Below are 19,872 nucleotides of genomic sequence, written 5' to 3' on the forward strand. Positions count from 1 at the left end.
ATCAATGTTTTAGAAGACAGAAAGTCACGAAAATTAGTTTATGTCCAAAGAAATGACCCCCCAAAGGAACAAAAATAAGAGGTTTAAATATAAAAAGAAGGTAAGTGTGTGCAGGGACGTTCCCAAGTAAGCACCAGGTATGTGTCTCCTCACAGAGAGGAATCGAAATAATCTGCCAACCACAGATTTATATCCTGAATCTCTACCTGAGAAAGAAATAATGCTTTAACTAGGATATCATCAAGATTAGAAAGACAGAAAATAGATCCTGTCTGTACCCTGAAGCCAAAGAACATCATCACTAAAAAGAAATTATTCCAAAAGCAATGTATTTAGAAAGATGAATATCTATACTTTAAGGATTGGTGGTGCAAAATTTGTTCTGGAACATCACATTTTATATATTTTATGTACGACTACTCATTCCCTAATCCATCACAGAAATCAACAGCGAGTGTTGAAATATAAATTGCTAAAATTCAGAATATGATTTTCAAGTTCAAGGACAAAAACTTTGGCTTGTGGGAATTGCCATTCAAATTCAACAGTGTTTATGAGGCACCTGGGCCACTCAGTAGGCTAACTGTTTGCCTTTGGCTCAGTTCATGATCTTAGGGTTCTGGGATCAAACGCCAAGACTGGTTCCTTGCTCAATGTGGAATCTGCTTCTCCCTCTTCCTCTGCCCCTCTCCCTAGCTTGTGCTTTCTTTCTCTCTCTTTCGCAAATAAATAAATCTTTAAAAAATGCAACACTGTTTAGAAAGCAATGAATAAGCATTCTTTCAAACACAACACAAAATGACAGCTAGGAGTGTTCTAAAGAATTTTGAAAAATTAAAATGCATAGTGTTGTAGTGAAAAGGGTTGACAAGTGATGGTCAGAAGACACACATTCAAGTCTTCCCACTTCTTGGGAAACTTAGATTATTTAAAGTTCATGAGTTTAAGCTTTTTTTTTTTTTTAAAGATTTTATTTATTTATTTGTCAGAGAGAGAGCGCGCGCGAGCACAGGTAGACAGTGTAACAGGCAGAGTCAGAGGGAGAAGCAGGCTCCCTGCCGAGCAAGGAGACCGACGTGGGATTCAATCCCAGGATGCTGGAATCATGACCCGAGCCGAAGGCAACGGCTTAACCAACTGAGCCACCCAGGCATCCCTTTGAGTTTAAGCTTTTTAATCTGAAAAATGGAGATAGTATTTGTCCTACATAGATCTTGTGGAGATTCTTGTGGAGATAAGAATCTATGGAGATAATAACTATAAAATTCTTCTGGGCATGAGGTGAAGAACATTTAAAATCCTTTAGAATATTAAGGATATAACTAGTATCTGGCACAATGCACTATATAGCCCAGATGATCCACGGAACACTACACGTCCTTTCTTTTGCTTTTATTACAGCATTACAATGAAGCAGTTAAGTAGAAAATATTATAGGAATATTTATATTAAATCTCAAAGCTGTCCAACTCATGACATGATAAACTCATTAAATTGCATTATAAGATAGGAAACAAAGCCCAGGGTCCCTATCTCCTTGTTCAGAGGTTTTGCCCTTTACCCTGAATTCCTTTCATGGCCCAATCAGCTAATGGAGAAGGGCGTCTATGATGGGACCAATGAGAGGTTGTGCAGGGAAAGGAAGCTTGAAGTTCACAGGCCAGTGGCACCAATGTATTGGAAAAGCATTAGAACAACGAATCTCCACTTAGCGGCAACGTTTTTTCCCCAAACTCCTTACAGGGTCTTTGTGCGCAGCTCCAAGAAGCACTGTTCATCTGCCCATCTGGCCAGATGAAGAGCCGGGGGATTGTTTCATCAAAAGAGAGAGCCTTAGAGAAAGGAAATGGTGAATAAAAGGCTGAATCCCAAGGATTACAAATGTGTTTGAACTGCCCTGGGAAGATCAGAAGGGAGCAGTGGTGGACGCTTTAATGCCTGCCCCACGAGGTGCACCATTTTTTTTAAAGGAGGCAGTGAAGGAGGGTTTAGGGTGGAGGCACTCTGCTAAGAGGCTTGCGTTCATAAGCTCACAGAACTACAAGCCAGAGATAACAACAACAAACACCAGGTGCATCTGAATTATCAAAGCAAACAAACATGACATCATGTTCAATTCCACCCATGCTGTTATTAGCATCCAAAAAAAAAAAAATCATAGCTCCAAATTTAACCAGTCTAAATCCTGAGGCCATCCAGCAAGAATCTTTTCTCCTCTTTCTTGATTGAATTCGTATAGGATATTTGTACCAGAGAATTTTTCAAGACGGGCTTTCCATTAGCAATGCCCAGGGAGAAACAAGATATCCCTGGCTGCCTAGAATTTACCTAAAGGGAATTCACCTACATTGAGGAACCAACTCCCAACCCAGGCTTCTGTTTCTGCCCTCTGGAGGAGAGCTAGCATTGCTGGCCTTTTGGAACCACAAATTTTGATTGTTCTCTGGTCCTGTATTATTTGGAAAGCTGAAGCATCCCTTGTGAAGTTGAATGTGAACCTCATTTGCCCACAGCCACCCTGGAAACTGCCTAGGTTAGCTCTTTCTTATCAATGGAAGACCCAGATTCGTCTCCAGTAAGCTTGCCAAGATGAGGGAAAAAGGAAAACACTTAAGTTGGAGTCGGGAGTCTTCGATTGAGGTTTGGTAGGTGGTATAACTGCCCTTGTCCACATCACTCAGTCACTTCATTCTGGGTGGCAGGTGTGTGTCTGGCTCTCTTGTCACAGCATGGCTTCACTAAGGCATAATCCTGACAGGAACAAACTTCTTCCTGAAGCAATTCAGTTAAGACACTGTCCCAAAGTGGCTGACCCGCAGGGAAGAGCATAATATCCCGAGCAACTGACTCACAATTTTTGAAATAAAATATTAAAAATAAAGTGAAAAGGAATTCCTTCATTGAACATGTAAAACCAGAAAATACAAGGAAGAATATTAGCTTTTCTGGATGATTGTACGCTTTCTCCCCTTACCGATTTAAGCTTTTCTTCTAATCCCCAAATTTAAATTCAACAATTAGTATGAAAAGTCAGAAGAGGACTTAGAAGACTAATATTAGATCCACAATACCCCAGGAGTCTTGTGTGCCTACCCTTTCTTCAGTGTCCTAAAGAGTGTACATAAAAGTAAGTAATACATGGGGTGTCTGGCTGGCCCAGTCAGTTAAACTTCTGACCCTTAATTTTGGCTCAAGTCATGATATCAGGGTTGTGAGATCGAGGCCCACACTGGGACTCATGCTCAGTGGGAGTCTGCTTGAGGATTTTCGCCCTCTCTCTCGGCCTCTCCCCCTACTCAGGCCTTCTCCCTCTCTCTGACATAAATAAATAAACCTTAAAAAAAGTACATAATACATAATAGTACTTAATATGTAATATGTATAAAAAGGACATGAGCTTTTCCCCTTCCTAGCAAGTTGTTCATTTCCTTATCCTAGCCCTTAAATTCAAGTATACGATCCAAAAAGTAGAACACCATGTATACCTAGCTAAAAGGAGAAAATAATTCACAAATATTTTGAAGTATTAATTCATGATGAATACAAATATGGAATCTAGAAACAGTCTGGATTCAAAGCCCAGCAATGCACTTCTTAGTGACGTTATCTTGGCTAACTCACTCCATCTCCCATGCCTTATTTGCCTCACCTATAAAATAGGGAAAATGATGATAATAGTAGTGTCTGTCCCATTAGTTGGCTGTGAGAACAAGATGAGTTATTTAATGCAGAGGACTGAGAACATTTCCCGGAACCTAGTCATTTCCAAGCACTCAGTAAATACTGAGCTCAAATGTCATCATTATAAATTTCACTAAACTTTTGATTCCCAAGTTTCCTCTTTTAATATGAACTGTGATAGAAACAGTAATTGTGAATGCTGTAGTGGTCATTCAGACATTAAAAATTTAGTCACTTATTTGAGTAGATGGTGGCCTGCTATTTAAGAGACGAGAACAAGACTGACTTGAGAGTCTGTCTTGAGTGTAAGGCAAAATATTGGTTCTAGGGGTGTCTGGCTGGCTCAGTCATTTAAGTGTCTGCCTTTGGCTCAGGTCATGATCCTGGGTCCTGAGATTGAGCCCTAGGATAGGCTCCCTGCTCATCAGGGATGTGCTTCTGTCTCTGCCCGCCCCCCTTCTCGTGCTATTGCTCTCTCTCTCTTTCTCTCAAATAAACTTTAAAAAATCTTTTCAAAAAGTTAGTTCTATAAACCTATACCTATTTAGTCAGGAAAGTGGAAAATTAATGATTCAAGTAATTTGTATGAGAAAAAGCAGGGATTGGAGGACAATTCTTTCACTTCAATCTTCTAGCCAGACCAGTATCTTTAAATACTTACAACCCAAAGCCACTTGCTCTACATAGATATGGATTTTGAAAAAAGGCTGAATATCTAAAAACTGGGTCCAGTAATGCTGGTAAAATTAACCGAGATTTGAAAAGCCAGGCTATGTAATTTATATAAATTTATCAAGACAGTTTCTGGACAGACTTCATGGCAGCCATGATCATGCCAAATAAAACACAGTATAATCAGCACATTTTCTAATCACCCTCCCCAAGCTGGAAAGAGTCTTGTAGACTGATTAATTTAACTGAAGTCTTCAATAGCTTAAAGAAGTCTGATTCGGATGTAATAAAAATTTATTGGCATTACTGATTTCACAAACGTCAGCTGCTTTAGCATGCCCCACACTTCAAAACCTGCTTTGAAGACCAAATTACTTTCTACCTGTAAATATATTTTAAGAAATCATAGTTAATAATCAGGGGCTGCTGTTTTCATGGTCTTTCAAATGCCAGCATTTACAGCTTTCATCTTACCTTCTTGTGTAATTCATGGTCTTCTTTTAAGAGATTGAGATCACAGTCCATAGGGCAGGGACCAATTTCATTAGAAATGCTTCCTAGGGTTAAAAACAAAAGGTGGAAAAAATATATTACAGATTTTCACTTCAGAGGATATGTAAGTTTATACTATTGTAATCTAAGAGTTTATATAAAGCCTGACAAATGGGGCTAAAATAAAGAATTGTAAGAAGGAAGCTCTAAGATGTTCTATCCTCCACAATTTTAATTCACTCCATGTATGAACTTCAAGTAGGACTCTACCAACGGCCACACCACGGGGACGCAATTTACAAGCAGCAGCTGTGTCTGATCCACTTTCCCACCCACATCCAGGTGGGATTCTCCCTTATCAGCTATTTTTCCGAGTTTTCGAAGAGACTCCTCTGCACCTTTTTTAGTCTCAAGGTATAAAAAATTCTGTTCTCTGTCTCAGTACCCAGTATTTTCCACCTGAGCTATCTTTTCTATATCGTGTGTGATTTATTTTATACCGCAGTTTCTCAGTCCCAGCACTATTGGTATTTGGGACTGGATAATTCTTTGTTATGGGGGCTGGCCTGTTTTGTAAAATGTTTAGCAGCATTTCTGGCCTCTACCCACTAGATGCCAGCAGTAGCTTCCACCTCTTCACCCCCTCCACAATTTTGACAACCAAAAATGTCTCCAGGCATTACCAAATGTCCCCTGGACATCCCCAGTTGAGAACCACTGTCCAGATCAAAAATTCTCTGCAAAATAAAACAAAATAAAAAACAAAAAACAACCCAAACCCTCATTTCAGGCAATGTGTCTTGTTCATCTTTGTTTCTTCTGCAGTGTCTAACAGGGCCTGAAATACTGTACTTACAATACCGTTTATTATTATTATTATTATTATTATTATTATTTGAGAGATAGAGTGAGAGAGAGCTATAAAACACAAGCAGGGGGAGCGGCAGAGGGAGAAGGAGGAGCAGATGCCCTGCTGAGCAAAGAGCCTGACGCTGAACTTGGGCCCAGGACATGACCTGAGCCAAAGGCAGATGCTTAAATGACTGAGTCACTCAGATGCCCCAATACTGTTTCTTAAATGATAAATCAACCAATTAATCCATCTCATAAAGTTGACCCAACAACTTTTTTTTTTCTTTTTTTTTTTAAACCATAAGCAGCCAAAGTCTTGCTGCTTGTCCTCTTTTCCCCCTCCAAGGATTAAACATTATCATCCCCTGGCCCTTAGGAATTGCACTTGGGGATTTTTTTTTTAATATTTTATTTATTTGACAGAGAGAAATCACAAGTAGGCAGAGAGGCAGGCAGAGAGAGAGGAGGAAGCAGGCTCCCTGCGGAGCAGAGAGCCCGATGTGGGGCTCGATCCCAGGACCCTGGGATCATGACCTGAGCCGAAGGCAGAGGCTTTAACCCACTGAGCCACCCAGGCGCCCTGGGATTTTTTTTTTTTTTTTAATGAGATTTCCATAGTGTAAAAGTTTTAGGACCTGGTCTCCATGTCTGCATGCTTTAGAAAAGTTTTTCTCCCTAAAGATGACCCAGACAGCCTCTTCACTCCAGTTGAGGTCTATGTGGCTCATGCATTTTGATGGTTTCATTGTATTTTCTGACTCTCCTCCTGGTTGATGGTGTCAAACTGAAGGCAAATACCAACAAATGTCTTTCTTCAGGTAGAGTCTGACGGGTCAGTTGCCCCTGTGTGAGAAGTCTGGCAGTTTAGTCTATTGAGTTGAGAGTGCTGTAAATTATTAAAAGAGCTTTCTCGGGTCTAAAACAGAATTCATTCATAGTGAGGTTGATATGGCCAAAATCAAGATAAGAAAGAGAGAAGGTGGGCACCTGGGTGGCTCAGTGGGTTAAAGCCCCTGCCTTCGGCTCAGGTCATGATCCCAGGGTCCTGGGATCGAGCCCCACATCGGGCTCTCTGCTCAGCAGGAAGCCTGCTTCCTCCTCTCTCTCTGCCTAAATAAATAAAATCTAAAAAAAAAAGAAAGAAAGAGAGAAGGGAAGGGAGTGAAATTACATTTTAAATATACCATCCTTTTAAAAGTGTGAAAAAATTTAAATTTACAGCACATAGCTGGTAGGTGGAATAACAAATATGAAATAATAATAGAATGAATTTTTAGTGGTTTTGCTCAACTTCATATGTATTATATTGTTTACTACACATACACTCATGCAAAACAAACTGTTAGAAGAGCCGTCATTACCTCATACGACGGACTTAGAAATTAACTCGGAGAGATCAAAGAACTTGCACAAATCAGATAGCTAAAAATCTGAAATTTAAGCCCAGTTTTATTTGACCTCCACGCCCATACATTTAACCCTTCCTTTGCCTCTTAGGTGAGAACCATACCCCATTTCTACTTATATATATATTTTTAAATGTTGAACAATATATTCATTTTTTTTTTATTGCTGCTGGAACACATTTCCACCAACTTAACGGCTTAATATTCATTTAAGTATTTTGTAGGTCAGAAGTCTAGGCAAACATGACCTAGCTGGTTCCACTTCTTCCAAGTCTTACCAGGCCAAGGTCAACATACCAGTCAAGGCTGCAGGTCTCATCTGGGTCTTGGGATCCTCTTCCAAGCTTGCTGGTTGTTGGCAGAATTCATTTCCTTCTCATGCTTTCCTTGCACTCTCCTTTAAGCCAACAACCATGGGATGCATCCTGACTCTTTGAATCTTTCCAGTTTTTCTTCCTGTCTTCTCTTCTGCTTACCAGCCTGAGAAAGTTCCATCCATTAAAGGTTCATGTGATTAGATTACGTGCACCCAGATCCTCTCTCTTGTGGTGTGTACAGCTTCTGAGGATGAGTGCTTAGACATCTTTGAGAAACCAAGTTAGAAATCCTGCCTACAGGAACAATCACTGACGTAATGGAATTTATACTGCTTTATGTTAAAATGTGGTAATGCTGTGCAAGTAGGTAATAAAGTCCAGACCAAAGAGGCAGTCTTCTCAAAGTCTTTAACATTTTCTTGTTCTTACGTAAAATGTTCTCTGCTCCAAAACCTATTTTCTAATTTATAAAAATGTAGATAGTAAATACATACACATTAGCTAATTATTAATGTACACTTCCTGTAATATATGCCTTATGTAACATCTATACATCTATATTATGTACATCTATACATCTATGTATATATGTACATATATACATCTATAGTATGTAACATACTATACATTGTATAAATGTATGCATAATACAATTCTTATCAAATTTTGATCATACTGTACATGAAGTTCTCCCCCCTTTGTTGGATATTTACATCATATTGAACGAATTTCACAAAAAAATCTTAATTTTTATCCGTGCATATTTTCACAAATGAGTATGTAAGATCAGGAGGTCAGGAATACTAAATCAAACACTTAGGATTTACAAAAAGAACTCTCGAAATTCAATCTGTGGTCAGCAATGCAGGAGAGTATCCAGTTTACCCACATGCTTGCCAAAACGGACTCTCAGTGTATTTTTCAGTTTGTCCCCCTTGGTAGACAAAATTATATTATAACATTTCATTGTTATTTTAACCTGCAATCCTGTAATTCTACAAAATGTGAAAACTTTGATGTTTGCTGAGCACATATGCTTTTGATGTTGTAAGTTGCCATCTCCCCAGTTTTTTTCAGTTGGACTATTTAACGTTTTCTTTAAGATTTTTATCTTTCCATATCAAAGATGTTAACTGTTTGCCTGGCACACATGTTTAAAATATTTTTCTGTTTGCAGTTTGCCTTCTAATTTCCTTCTTTCTTATGTTTTTTAAGATTTATTTATTTATTTATTTGACAGAGAGAGAAAGAGAAAGAGCACAAGCAGGCAGACGGAGATAGAGAAGTAGGCTCCCTGCAGAGCAAGGAGCCTGACGCAGGACTTGATCCCATAACCCTGGCTGGGATCATGACCTGAGCCTAAGGCAGATGCTTAACCAAGCCACTCAGGCATCCTGCCTTCTAATTTCTTTGAGAAGTGTGCGTGTGTGTGTGTGCGCAAGATGTGGTTTTCATCTTATATAATCATGAGTATCAGTGTTTTTCCTTTATTGTTTCTTTTTTTGTTTATGGGCTTACAAAATCTGTCCACACTAGATAGTCAAATGAAGTGTACAGAAACAAACTATAAATAAATAAAGAACTCATGGGGTTCTGCATGATTTTCTTTCGAACTTCCTTCCACCGCCATTCAGGTGAGCAACCAACCAGGACCCTGGAAGTCCTCCTAACACCCCAGGGCTAGACATGCAAATAGAACCAAACTTCATTCATCTTAAAGGATTCCTTCCCCTTATTTCCTGTTCCTTTTCACTACCTTGCCAAGCCACCCAGACTCAAAATCTCCTCCATGAGTCTTCCTTCTCTACGGAGACTCACAGCTAATCATTTGCCACTTTCTCTTTGACCTTGTGAAGAAGATTTTATAGCCATTCCTTTCTCTTTTCAACCATAAACATGACTTCGACCTTCTTCATTCTTATGTACAGGCAAATAGATAGATACAGATAAGCACTGACTTTCAACTGAAACAGAATTATGCCTACACTTCCGTTCACAACTGGTTTTTTTTTCCTCACATAATAAGAAATCATGGTCATATCTATGAGTCATAAAGCACATTTCTAACTACATTTTACTTAAAATGAATTTTCTCTTGGTCCTCCTTCTTATCTTCCATCCATATTCCCCTAACACCTGTCCATTCCTCCTGTTCCCCATAACCCACTCTATTTTCTCCATGCTCATTTAACCAGATATATACATGCATACACATATGTGAACATAGGGACACACACATTGATAAAGGTATTTTTCACTGTTACACGAAAAGGAGATTATATATTGCATATACCTGCCTATACCCTTTTTCATTCAACAATGTCTGATGGATTTCCTTTGAGTCAATAGCTATAGCTCTAATTTATTAGGTTGAATGGCTGTATAGTATATTATACTGCAAATGTAGCATGATTTATTTGACCATTCCTTACTGATGACATTCATTTTTCTTCATTTTTATATTCTTATTAAAAAGAATGCTACTATAAAATCCATGTACTTGTATACATCCATACTAGTCTTTTTATTCCTGTGGATGGATTTCCAGGGTTACATTGCTGGGTCAACAAGTTGACATACTTTAAATGCTAATAGATGCTATCTAGTTGCTTTCCAAAAAACTTTTATATATATATATGTATATATACATATACATATATATGTATATATGTATATACACACATATTTATATATATACATATGTTTGCATATATATAAATTTATATATATCTTTCCATAAGAAATTTGTTTTAAAAATCTATTTTTCTAAATTCTTGCCACCACTAGATCACTTTTGAATTATTAATTCATAATATTCTTAGATTATGGTCAGAGAGAATATCCTCTATTATTGTATTTTGCATATGTCTGTCACATATATAAAACCTAACAAGATTAGGTTAGGCTTTATACTCATCTGTTGTGTTATTTGATGCATATAAGTTGTATCATATTATATCTTTTTCATAAATTATTACATTTTCTCATTTTAAAATGTTCTTCTCTTACTGTTTAGACCTGTTTAAAACTTCAGTGTTAACTTGCCTGATAGGGACATTGCTTCTTGGGACAGTTTTATTTTTGTTTTGTTTTCTGGAATCTGTTCATCCATAGCTGTTCAATATTTCTTTAAGCATGCTTATTGTAAGCTGTGGGTTTTCCCTCTAACTCAGTTTGACAGTATCTTTTACTGGTGGAATTGTCATATTTTTAGAAATATTATTTTACTTTTCTACTTCCCTCTTTCCTTTTCTTTTTGTTGCTGATTCTTTTGAGATAATGATCATTTCTCTTGGCCTTTCCTTCCTTAATGTATGTTCTCCATTCATTTATGCTCACTTTCTTTCTCCGTAATACAGGCATATAATATATTATATGCCTGTATTAATATATTATATATATTAAATATATATATTATATGCCTGTATTAATAAAGGACAAAATTAGGGTACCACATAGTGTCTGGTTCTAATGAAGAACTGGTAAGAAACCAGCACAGAGTGAGAGAGCCATGACAAAGGGAAAGATATGAAAGTGTATGTCCACAGAAAGCATAAAAGTGTCCCATGAAAGAGGAGATCAGCTTTTAAAAACCTAACAACTTCTACCGTTTGATAACACCAGAGAAATAAGCTCTTGTCTGCCATCCAGCCCTGCCCTGCCCCTGATTAGATCCTGAAGGAGTCAATAACCATGATTCAAAAGATGGAGAGAAGGGGTAGAAGCATTATACTCAGAAAAGAAGATACTCGAGTTCTGCCTTCCCTTATCAATATTTAAGACCAGCATGAAGGAAACAGCAAGCAGGATGAAACCTTTAAGAGAGGTTGAAAACTTTTTTTTTTTTTTAAATTACTAGCCCAGACAAGCATATGAACCAGTGATTTCAGACTGGACGTAAGGGTGCTAGTAAGACCAATGGAGGAATGATGTCTCACCACAGATTCCCTTCATAGAAGTACTCATCTCATCACTCTAACTCTGCATGCTCTGTATAAGATAAAAGGCAAATAAAATAAGATAAAAACAGAGAGGACGGCAAACCATAAGACACTCTTAACTCTAGGAAACAAACTGAGGGTTTGCTGGAGTGGTGGGTGGGGGGATGGGGTAACTGGGCACATGATTTAATGAGCACTGGGTGTTTTATGCAACTGATGAATCACTAAATTCTACACCTGAAACTAATCATATGTTAACTAAATTGAATTTAAATTTAAAAATTTAAAAGTAAAAATAAAAAAAAAACTTTGAAGAAAAAAATAAAAAATAAAAAAATAAAAGGCAAGAGCAAACACCACCCTACTTCTTGCAGACTTTAATGCCTGAATCAGATAATGATGTCACTGGCCACTTTGCTGCCACACACTCTGTATTCTCCCTGGCTAAATCCAGAATAGCTGAATCCAATATTATTACTTTTAAAATCAAAGTGCTGAGTGATAATTTATATATGAGAAAATATACCTATTATCATATGTAAATATACAAAATTACATATTCTAATTTAATGAGTTTTGACAAACATATGCACCCATGTAACTCTCACCACAAGTAAAATATAAAGCACTTAGCATGACCCTCTGAAATTCTCCCATATCCTTTGCAGTTGATCCCTTGTCCCCAGCACACACACACACACACACACACACACACACACACACACACACTCACTCACTCACTCACTCCTGGCAACCACTTATCTGATTTCTACCACTACAGATTGGAATCCTTGTATAAAATTTCATACATATGGCATAATACAGTATTTATTCTTTTGTGCCTGGCTTCTTCCACCCAGAACAGTATTTTGATATTCATCACTTTCTCTGTTACTGAGTAATAAGCCATTGTGTGACTGTACTGCAATTTATTTATTACTTCATCTAATGATGGATATTTGCATGTTTCAAATCTTTGACTGTTGTGAGTGAGCTGCTATGAACACTCATGTGGTAGTCTCTTTGTGGACATGTTTTCATTTTTATATAATAGGAGTAGAATCACTGGGTCTTTGATAAGTGTCTATTTCATTTAACAAAAAACTGCTAGGTTTTCAAAGCAGTTGTGCCATTTTATACTCCTACCAGCAATGTATGAAAGTTTCCTCTAAGTCATCATCAACACTTGGTGGTGTTAGTTTTTGTTTTCTTTTGTTTTGTTTTTAATTTTGACATATTAGTGATGGTGAGTGGAAACACATAGTTTTAATTTGAAACTCCTGACGACTAAAGATTCTTTATGAACTCCTTGGGCATTTCATATATCCTTTTATGAAACTTCTAAGCATTGTAATTTTTTTTAAAAGTCGGTTTTCTTCTTACTAGTGAGTTGTAAAAGTTTTCTATATAGTCTGGATACACATCATTTTTTAGATACAGATACTACAGTTGTCTTCTCTCTATAACTTGTATTTTATTTTTTCCTAATGGCAACTTGACAAGAAAAACTTAATTTTGTTGAAATCCAATGAATTTGTTTTTGTCTTAAAGTAGGGAATTTCTGTGTCTTGTACAAGGACAAAATTATAAAGATTTCTCTTATGTTTTCTTCTAGAAGTTTTGTTGCATTGGCTAGGACCTCTAGGATATAAAATGATGAGATGAGAAATCCTTGAAACATTTAATCTTTTTCCATTAAATCAGAGAAACACTGCTATATTATTTAAATCTTTTAAAATAGACTAAATTCTAATTTATTACCCAACATATGATCTATCTTGCAAATAGTCTGTGTTTCCTTGAAAGGAAAGTGTATGTTGCTGTTTTTAAGTGAAGAGTTTTATAAATATCAGTTTGATCAAGCTGGTTCATAGTGTCATTCAGATCTTATATATCCTTCTTGATTTATCTCTTTGCATTTTCTTGATGATTAGTGATATTGAACATCTTTGCATCTTTTTATGTACCTGCTGGCCATCTATATATCTACCTTGGGAGATGTCTATTCAGATTCTCTGCCCATTTCTTAATCAGATTTTTTGGGGGGTGTTGAGTTTTATAAGTTATTTATATATTTTGGATATAATCTCCTATCAAATATATCATTTATAAATATTTTCTCCCATTTGGTAGATTGTCTTCATTTCATTTCATTAGTGGTTTCCTTTGCTGTGCAGAAGTTTTTATGGTAATGTAATCTCACTTGTGTGTTTTTGTTTTCTTTGTTTGTTTGTTTTGGTTTTGTTTCCTTGGCTTTTGGTACTAAATCCAAAAGTCATCATCAAGAGCAACGTCAAAGAACTCATCACCTGTATATCTTTAGTTTTATGGTTTCAGGATATTTCATTCATATTTAATCTCTGTCATTAAGAGCATATTGAAGGTTGTTGTAGCTTCCTAATAAATTACCCCCTTCATATTTGTCTCAAAGTTTACTCTCAGATTTCTAATATGAGATATTAATGTGACCACACTAGTTCCCTTAGGTACAGCATTTCCATGGTATATATTTTTCTGTCCTTTCATTCTCAGATTTACCATGCATCTCTTGTGGACAACATACAGTGGAGTCTTGCCTTTTGATTTAGGTTGACAATCCCTGCTTTTTAATTTAATTATTTAGCCTTGAAAATTTTATGCAATTATTTATATGGTTGAGTTTGTCAACCATATAATGACATTAAGTTTGTTATTCACATTTTGCTTTGTGCCTTTTGCTGCTTTGTTCTTCTGTTGAGGCTCCTTGCCTACTTTTGTGTTACATACATATGTTTTTAGTACTATATCTTCTTTTCTCCGTTTTCCCCTTCTTTTACCCATCACTTTCTATTATTTCTGCATCTTTGAGGTTGTTTTACTAGTTAATCTAAGACTAATAGCATGGATTTTTAAATTATCCCTGACTATTTATAGTCAATATTATAGAATTTTGTACTTCACACATGACATTCCCATTATCCACTTCATACCTCTCACTTCATAAATAATAAACTCATAACAGTATGATTCCAGCTCCAACCCCTCATCCTTTGAGCTATTGTTATCATGTCTTTTATCAGTACATGGTTTACAACCTCACCTCACAATGCAATTTTATTTTTGTTTAAATAGTTACATTTTAAGAATATTATTAGATAAATGTGTCTTTAGTATTTACCTCTATATTTGCCATTTCTGAGATATCACCATTCTCCTGTGTAAATCATCTTACAACATTTTCCTCCATCCTAAAGAAAATTCTCTAGCTTTGTTTGTTTATAGTGCTGGTCTTCTGGATAAATATTTTTTCAGCTTTCCTTCATCTGAAAATGTCATCATATCAACCTTAATTTTTGAAGGATACTTTTGTTAGGTACAGAATTCTTGATTGACATTTCTTTCCTCAGATATTTAAATATGTCATTACATTGACTTCAAGTCTCCATTGTTTCTGATAACAATGTTGGCCATTTTTTGTATCATTGTTCCATTGCATATAATGTTTGCCTTTGTATATTCTTCCCTCCTCTGTCATAGATTAATTGACCTTATGTGGGTTTATTTTGGGGGACTCTATCCTGATCCATTAATCTATGTGTCTATCTTTGCATCAATACCATATTGTTTTGATTATCACAGCTTTGTGATGTATCTTGCTGGACTGTGATACCTACAGACTTGTTTTTCTTAGGAATGCTTTGGCTATTCAGGGTCTTCTGTGGTTCCATATAAATTTTATAAATTTTAAAATGAAAAAAAATTTATTTTTGCAAAAAATGTTGTTGGTATTTTGACAGTGTTTGCATTGAATCTGTAGATTGTTTTGGGTAACGTGGACATTTCAGCAATATTAATTCTTCCAATCCATGAGCATAGAATATCTTTTCATTTGTTTGTGTTATCTTCGATTTCTTTCATCAATGTTTTCTAGTTTTCAGAGTATAGATCTTTCTCCTCTTTGGTTAAGTTTATTTCTGGGTATTTTACTCTTTGGGGGACAGTTGTAAGTGTTCTTTATTCTTAATATATAGACTTTGGGCATCTTAATTTGCTCTCAAATTGATAACAAGGTATTAAATGCTTTTCCTGGTTTGAATGTCATCTCCGTTTCAGTTCTAGTATCTCTGTCCTATTTTCAGGCTCACCTAGCAATACAGACTTCTGGGTTTCCTTCTGCATATCTCTGTTCTGTGTTCTACTCTGCAACCCCAGCTGCTTCAGCTCCCCTGAATGTCAAGCTCAGTCAGTGAGATTCCCTGCTAGAATTCCACATCCCTGCTCTACAGACAGAATATTGTGTCCAGGTTAGAAAGCTAAGGCTTGCCTCAAAACTTCTCTTCTCTCAAGGATCAGGAAGTCTGGTGCTTCCTGAGGGCCAATGCCCAGAACACTGCTTCATACATTCTCTCCAGTATAATAGTTGATTATAACAGAAGAGTTACTCTGTTATATCTAAAACTGGATATTGCAATACTGTTTAAGTTTTTAATTAAAAAGTATAAATGGATACATTCATTTATCATGGGCTAATTAACACCCATGTTTATGTGTTAGTAATACAAATATAGGTTAATTATTTCAAAAGTTCACTTTATTTTATGGAATTATTACTCAATTAATTCTCAGATCTTCTTATATTGAGAAAAGGACAAAATGTTTACAACAAATAAGAGTAACCTGCTGATACCTTTGGAATGTGTCAGCTGGGATCACCTAGAAAAAACAAATAGAACATTCATATTTTCAATAATGTATGAGGTGCACAAGGAAACACTTGTCAAAACTGTATGTTACAGTACCCTATCTATATATAAATGTGTATGCTTATAAAAGTGTGTTCTCCCTATGTTGTGCTAATCTTTTTTACTTGGCATATTTTTAATGGTTTTTCCAAATGACCTTTGTAAAATTAATTAAGGATCTGACACTATCCTTTGGAGAAATACAAGAAAGAATGCAGCTTATAATAACTTTTGCAAGAAAAGAGCCAGAAAATGACAAAACAGAGAAAACTTTAATACTAAAAAAAAAAAAAAAATTAAAGTGGAACTAACTGAAAAATGCTGTCTTTTTGTCAGTAATATTTTTGTGTGTCTCTGAAATTCCATTTTCCCTTTATTTTCTAGACCATTGTCTTTATTACTTGAGATCAGATAGATTTCTCAAAACAATTTACTAAGAAAATACACCACAATTTTTCAAGAGCTCTAACAGTGAGAGGCATCCCAAATTAAACATTAATAAAATGTACAGAAAATATGTGTAAAAAATATAAATACAAAGAACCTAGAAAAATGTCTGCAATTAGACAGGCTGGAAATCTAAAAAGAAATTAAATTTAGCTGTAATACATTTTCTATTCTTTTCTTTGAGAAAATTACTACTGAAGTGAGGAATTTTTTCCCCCTGTAATTTAAATGTTAAGCTGCCAGATGTGTGTCTCATGCTTGAAGAGTCGAAGCTTTGCATTATTTAGCATATTAAGAATCACAGAATTTTAAAAAGGACTCCTTTATTGCCTCGAGGTTCTAATTAAGTAAACCTTAGCCTGGTACATTTAAAACTTGCAATACAAGAGATTTTGCTCTTTTTTCCCCTGTACTTAAGTCACATCTATGCAATAAATACAGAAAATCTTTAAGATGATATAATTTTTCTTTTGCTTGAAGAATTAAAGCTATCTATTATTTTAAGAAGTTTTTAATAGAGGCCAGCAATCTAGAAGACAACTAAGGGTTCGAAATACTTTTTAATCATGGCAAGTTGCTTGCCTTATTTATACCAAAGCATATGTGTTTCATAAAGGCAGTTCTGTACTATCAATCTTACCCTTTCTCCCTCACTTCTGCTGCCTCTGCTGTGGCCTCACCCATTCTCTTGTTAGACAAAGGCGATCCTAAGAAGTAACAAAATCATAGGTTTTGGGCTGATAAAGTGTTTCTACGTGTTTCTGTACGTGTGTCTGTCTGTGTTAAATAGATGATCACATGGTACTAATTAGTTGCTCTTTCAACAGTTTGCGGAGAGTCCCAGCAGCTTCCGTGAAAACCGTAATCATATGGAAGTTCTGTAGGCGTGCGACATTCATAAATCATACCCTTAAATACAGTTATTTTTGCCATTTTAGAAAATGTCAAAGGTGTCAACTCTGTCCAAATATACCACTTAACAGTGACTATTTTAGTAAATTGACTTGAAATGCATTCAGCTGACAGTTAAAAGTACATAATCTAGTTCACAGTACAGATGAACGGCTTAAAGGCCAAAATAAGCACCAAAGTATGAATTCTCAGTGACATATTACAGTGACCCTGGCTGCAGCCACAGACCAAAATCTTAGCATTGCTTATCTACATTAGGAATAGATGCTTCAAATTTTTGGAATGTGTTTTTTTTAGTATCTAGTTTCTAGTTAAGAAAAAAAAAAACTGTTTTAACCACTTTTAAAGAGATGGCCCAGTCTCTATTTGAGGATATAGTGAACAAACTAAAAATTACATAAATTCAGGTAATAAGTTGACAACGTTCTTGCTAGCAGCGTGGTTTCAACCTATAAACACTAACTTCTCAGATGCTGCAAACATAAACAGATAAAGGTTTGTCATAACCTCAAGAAACAAGAAATTCTCTTATCTTTCTTTCACAGGAAGAACAAATGCACCAACTGATCTTTAAATTTAACTGTTGACAAAGGGCAAGTATCATAAAATTGGAGCTTAAGTTTGGCCAGGATTATTTCCTCCAAAGTCCAAAGTGCTGGGTAACAGGTAAAAGGCATATTTTATGAATCGGTTTCTTGGAAATGTTAAGAAGTTTAATGTTTTCATATTTGGAGATGTTTTAATATTATTGGCAGCAGAAATGCAGCAAAACCATCCCTACTTTCACTTCTATTCAAACCATTAAACCACAATCTGTCCACATGGAACTTCAGCCCATGTGACACTTAGGTACTACTCATGAATCTCAGCAGTTAGTGAATTGGTAATAATACATTATGCTGCATACAGTATTTTTCCATTTATAAAAACATTTGTGTATGCTATTTATTTAATTCAAGCTATTTGATTAACCTTATTGCTGGCACAGAATGGCAAATATTTCTGCCATGATACCAAATCCAGCAGGAATCTCTGGATTTTTGCATTTGCAGGATAAAAATAAATTCATGAATGCATGCCTTGCCTAATAAAATATTACTGTAATGTAAGAACAGGAAGATATTTGATTATTCTAAAAATAATTTTTAAGCATCACCCATTTCTGCCATTCTTAAGAAGACTTTACCCTTTTATGAAAGTCTTTTTCATGAAAACATCTATTTTCCTTATTCTCAAATATATTAAACTCTCCATCTTAACCACAGTGAAAGAATTCAGAAATTTTAATATGTTTCTCATGAGCTTTCCTTGGTTATCATCCGTTAACACTTCCACTGAACTTAGAACATCCAAAACTATTTAGAATAGTAAATTATTTTGCCCACTAATAAGTCCATAGTGTTAAAAGAAAATTACAATAAGAATAGAGAGAGTCATTGCCCAATACCACAATTAAGCATGAAATAAACATACACAAGGATGTATCTAATATGGTAATCAACTCAATAACACAGGAGTGATTTAGTGAGCACCTAGTATATGTATCTTTTTTTTTTTTTTGAGAGAGAGAGAGAGCTCAAATGCACACAGAGCGAGGAGGGCAGAAGGAGAGGAAGAGAGAGAAATTCTTAAGTAGGCTCTATGGCCAATGCAGAGCCATACATGGCTCTCCATCTCAGGACCCTGAGATCATGAGCTGAAATCAGTCAGACGTTTGACTACTGAGCTACCCAGGAATGCTTACATGTATATCTATACCTATATCTATATCTATATCTATCTATATCTTTATATACAGAGAGGGTTAAATTATCCTAACCCTCAAATAGGCCCATTTACCTCCCCTTTATAGGTGAAGTAACAGGATTCAGAGTTTAAGGAACTTGTCAAAAGACATTAAATGATAAGAATTAAGGTCTGAATTTAAGCCTTTCTGACTCCCATATTGAGGCTTTTTTTTCCCCCACTGAAATTGCATTGATTGGATTACCTCTATTGATTTGTTTTGGTGCATTTCTAGTAGTAAACAGAAATTATGGCTAGTTGTCACAAAAAGGAACAAAAGAAGAACTGTGTCTCAAGCCCCTATGACTTTTAGTTGTTCATGCCAGGGAGGAAAGGAATAACAAAATATGAAGAAAATAATTTTGATAGCTACATTGTTGAGTTCATACTACATATCAGGCTTTACAGGTTTCAAAGTCCCAAGTTAGCTACTAATTTAAAACCCTTCTCCCCAATGTTTTAAAACATTTCAATGTGTAATAAATTTTGCCAATTCAAATTTTCCATGAAGACATCATGCTAGATGAAATTAACCAGTCACAAAAGAACAGATACTGTATAATTCTACTTATATGTGGGACCTACAGTAGTCAAATTCATAGGGACAGAAAGCAGTATGGTGGTTTCCCAAGGCTGGGAGAAGGGG

At 35.8% G+C, this 19,872-nt stretch overlaps 1 protein-coding gene across 1 annotated transcript in view; it reads right to left on the bottom strand.

Annotated features, from left to right (window-relative positions):
- LOC123942250 overlaps positions 1-19,872 on the bottom strand; it is a gene marked incomplete at its 5' end in the record, with an annotated part of 301,675 nt that overhangs the window by 155,333 nt on the left and 126,470 nt on the right. The window contains one exon of the mRNA XM_046006109.1: positions 4,828-4,910. Within this exon, the coding sequence (XP_045862065.1) occupies positions 4,828-4,910 (83 nt within the window). The remainder of the gene's footprint in view (positions 1-4,827; positions 4,911-19,872) is intronic.

The sequence above is a fragment of the Meles meles genome, chromosome 5 (genome assembly GCF_922984935.1).
Source record: "Meles meles chromosome 5, mMelMel3.1 paternal haplotype, whole genome shotgun sequence".
NCBI lineage: Eukaryota > Metazoa > Chordata > Mammalia > Carnivora > Mustelidae > Meles > Meles meles.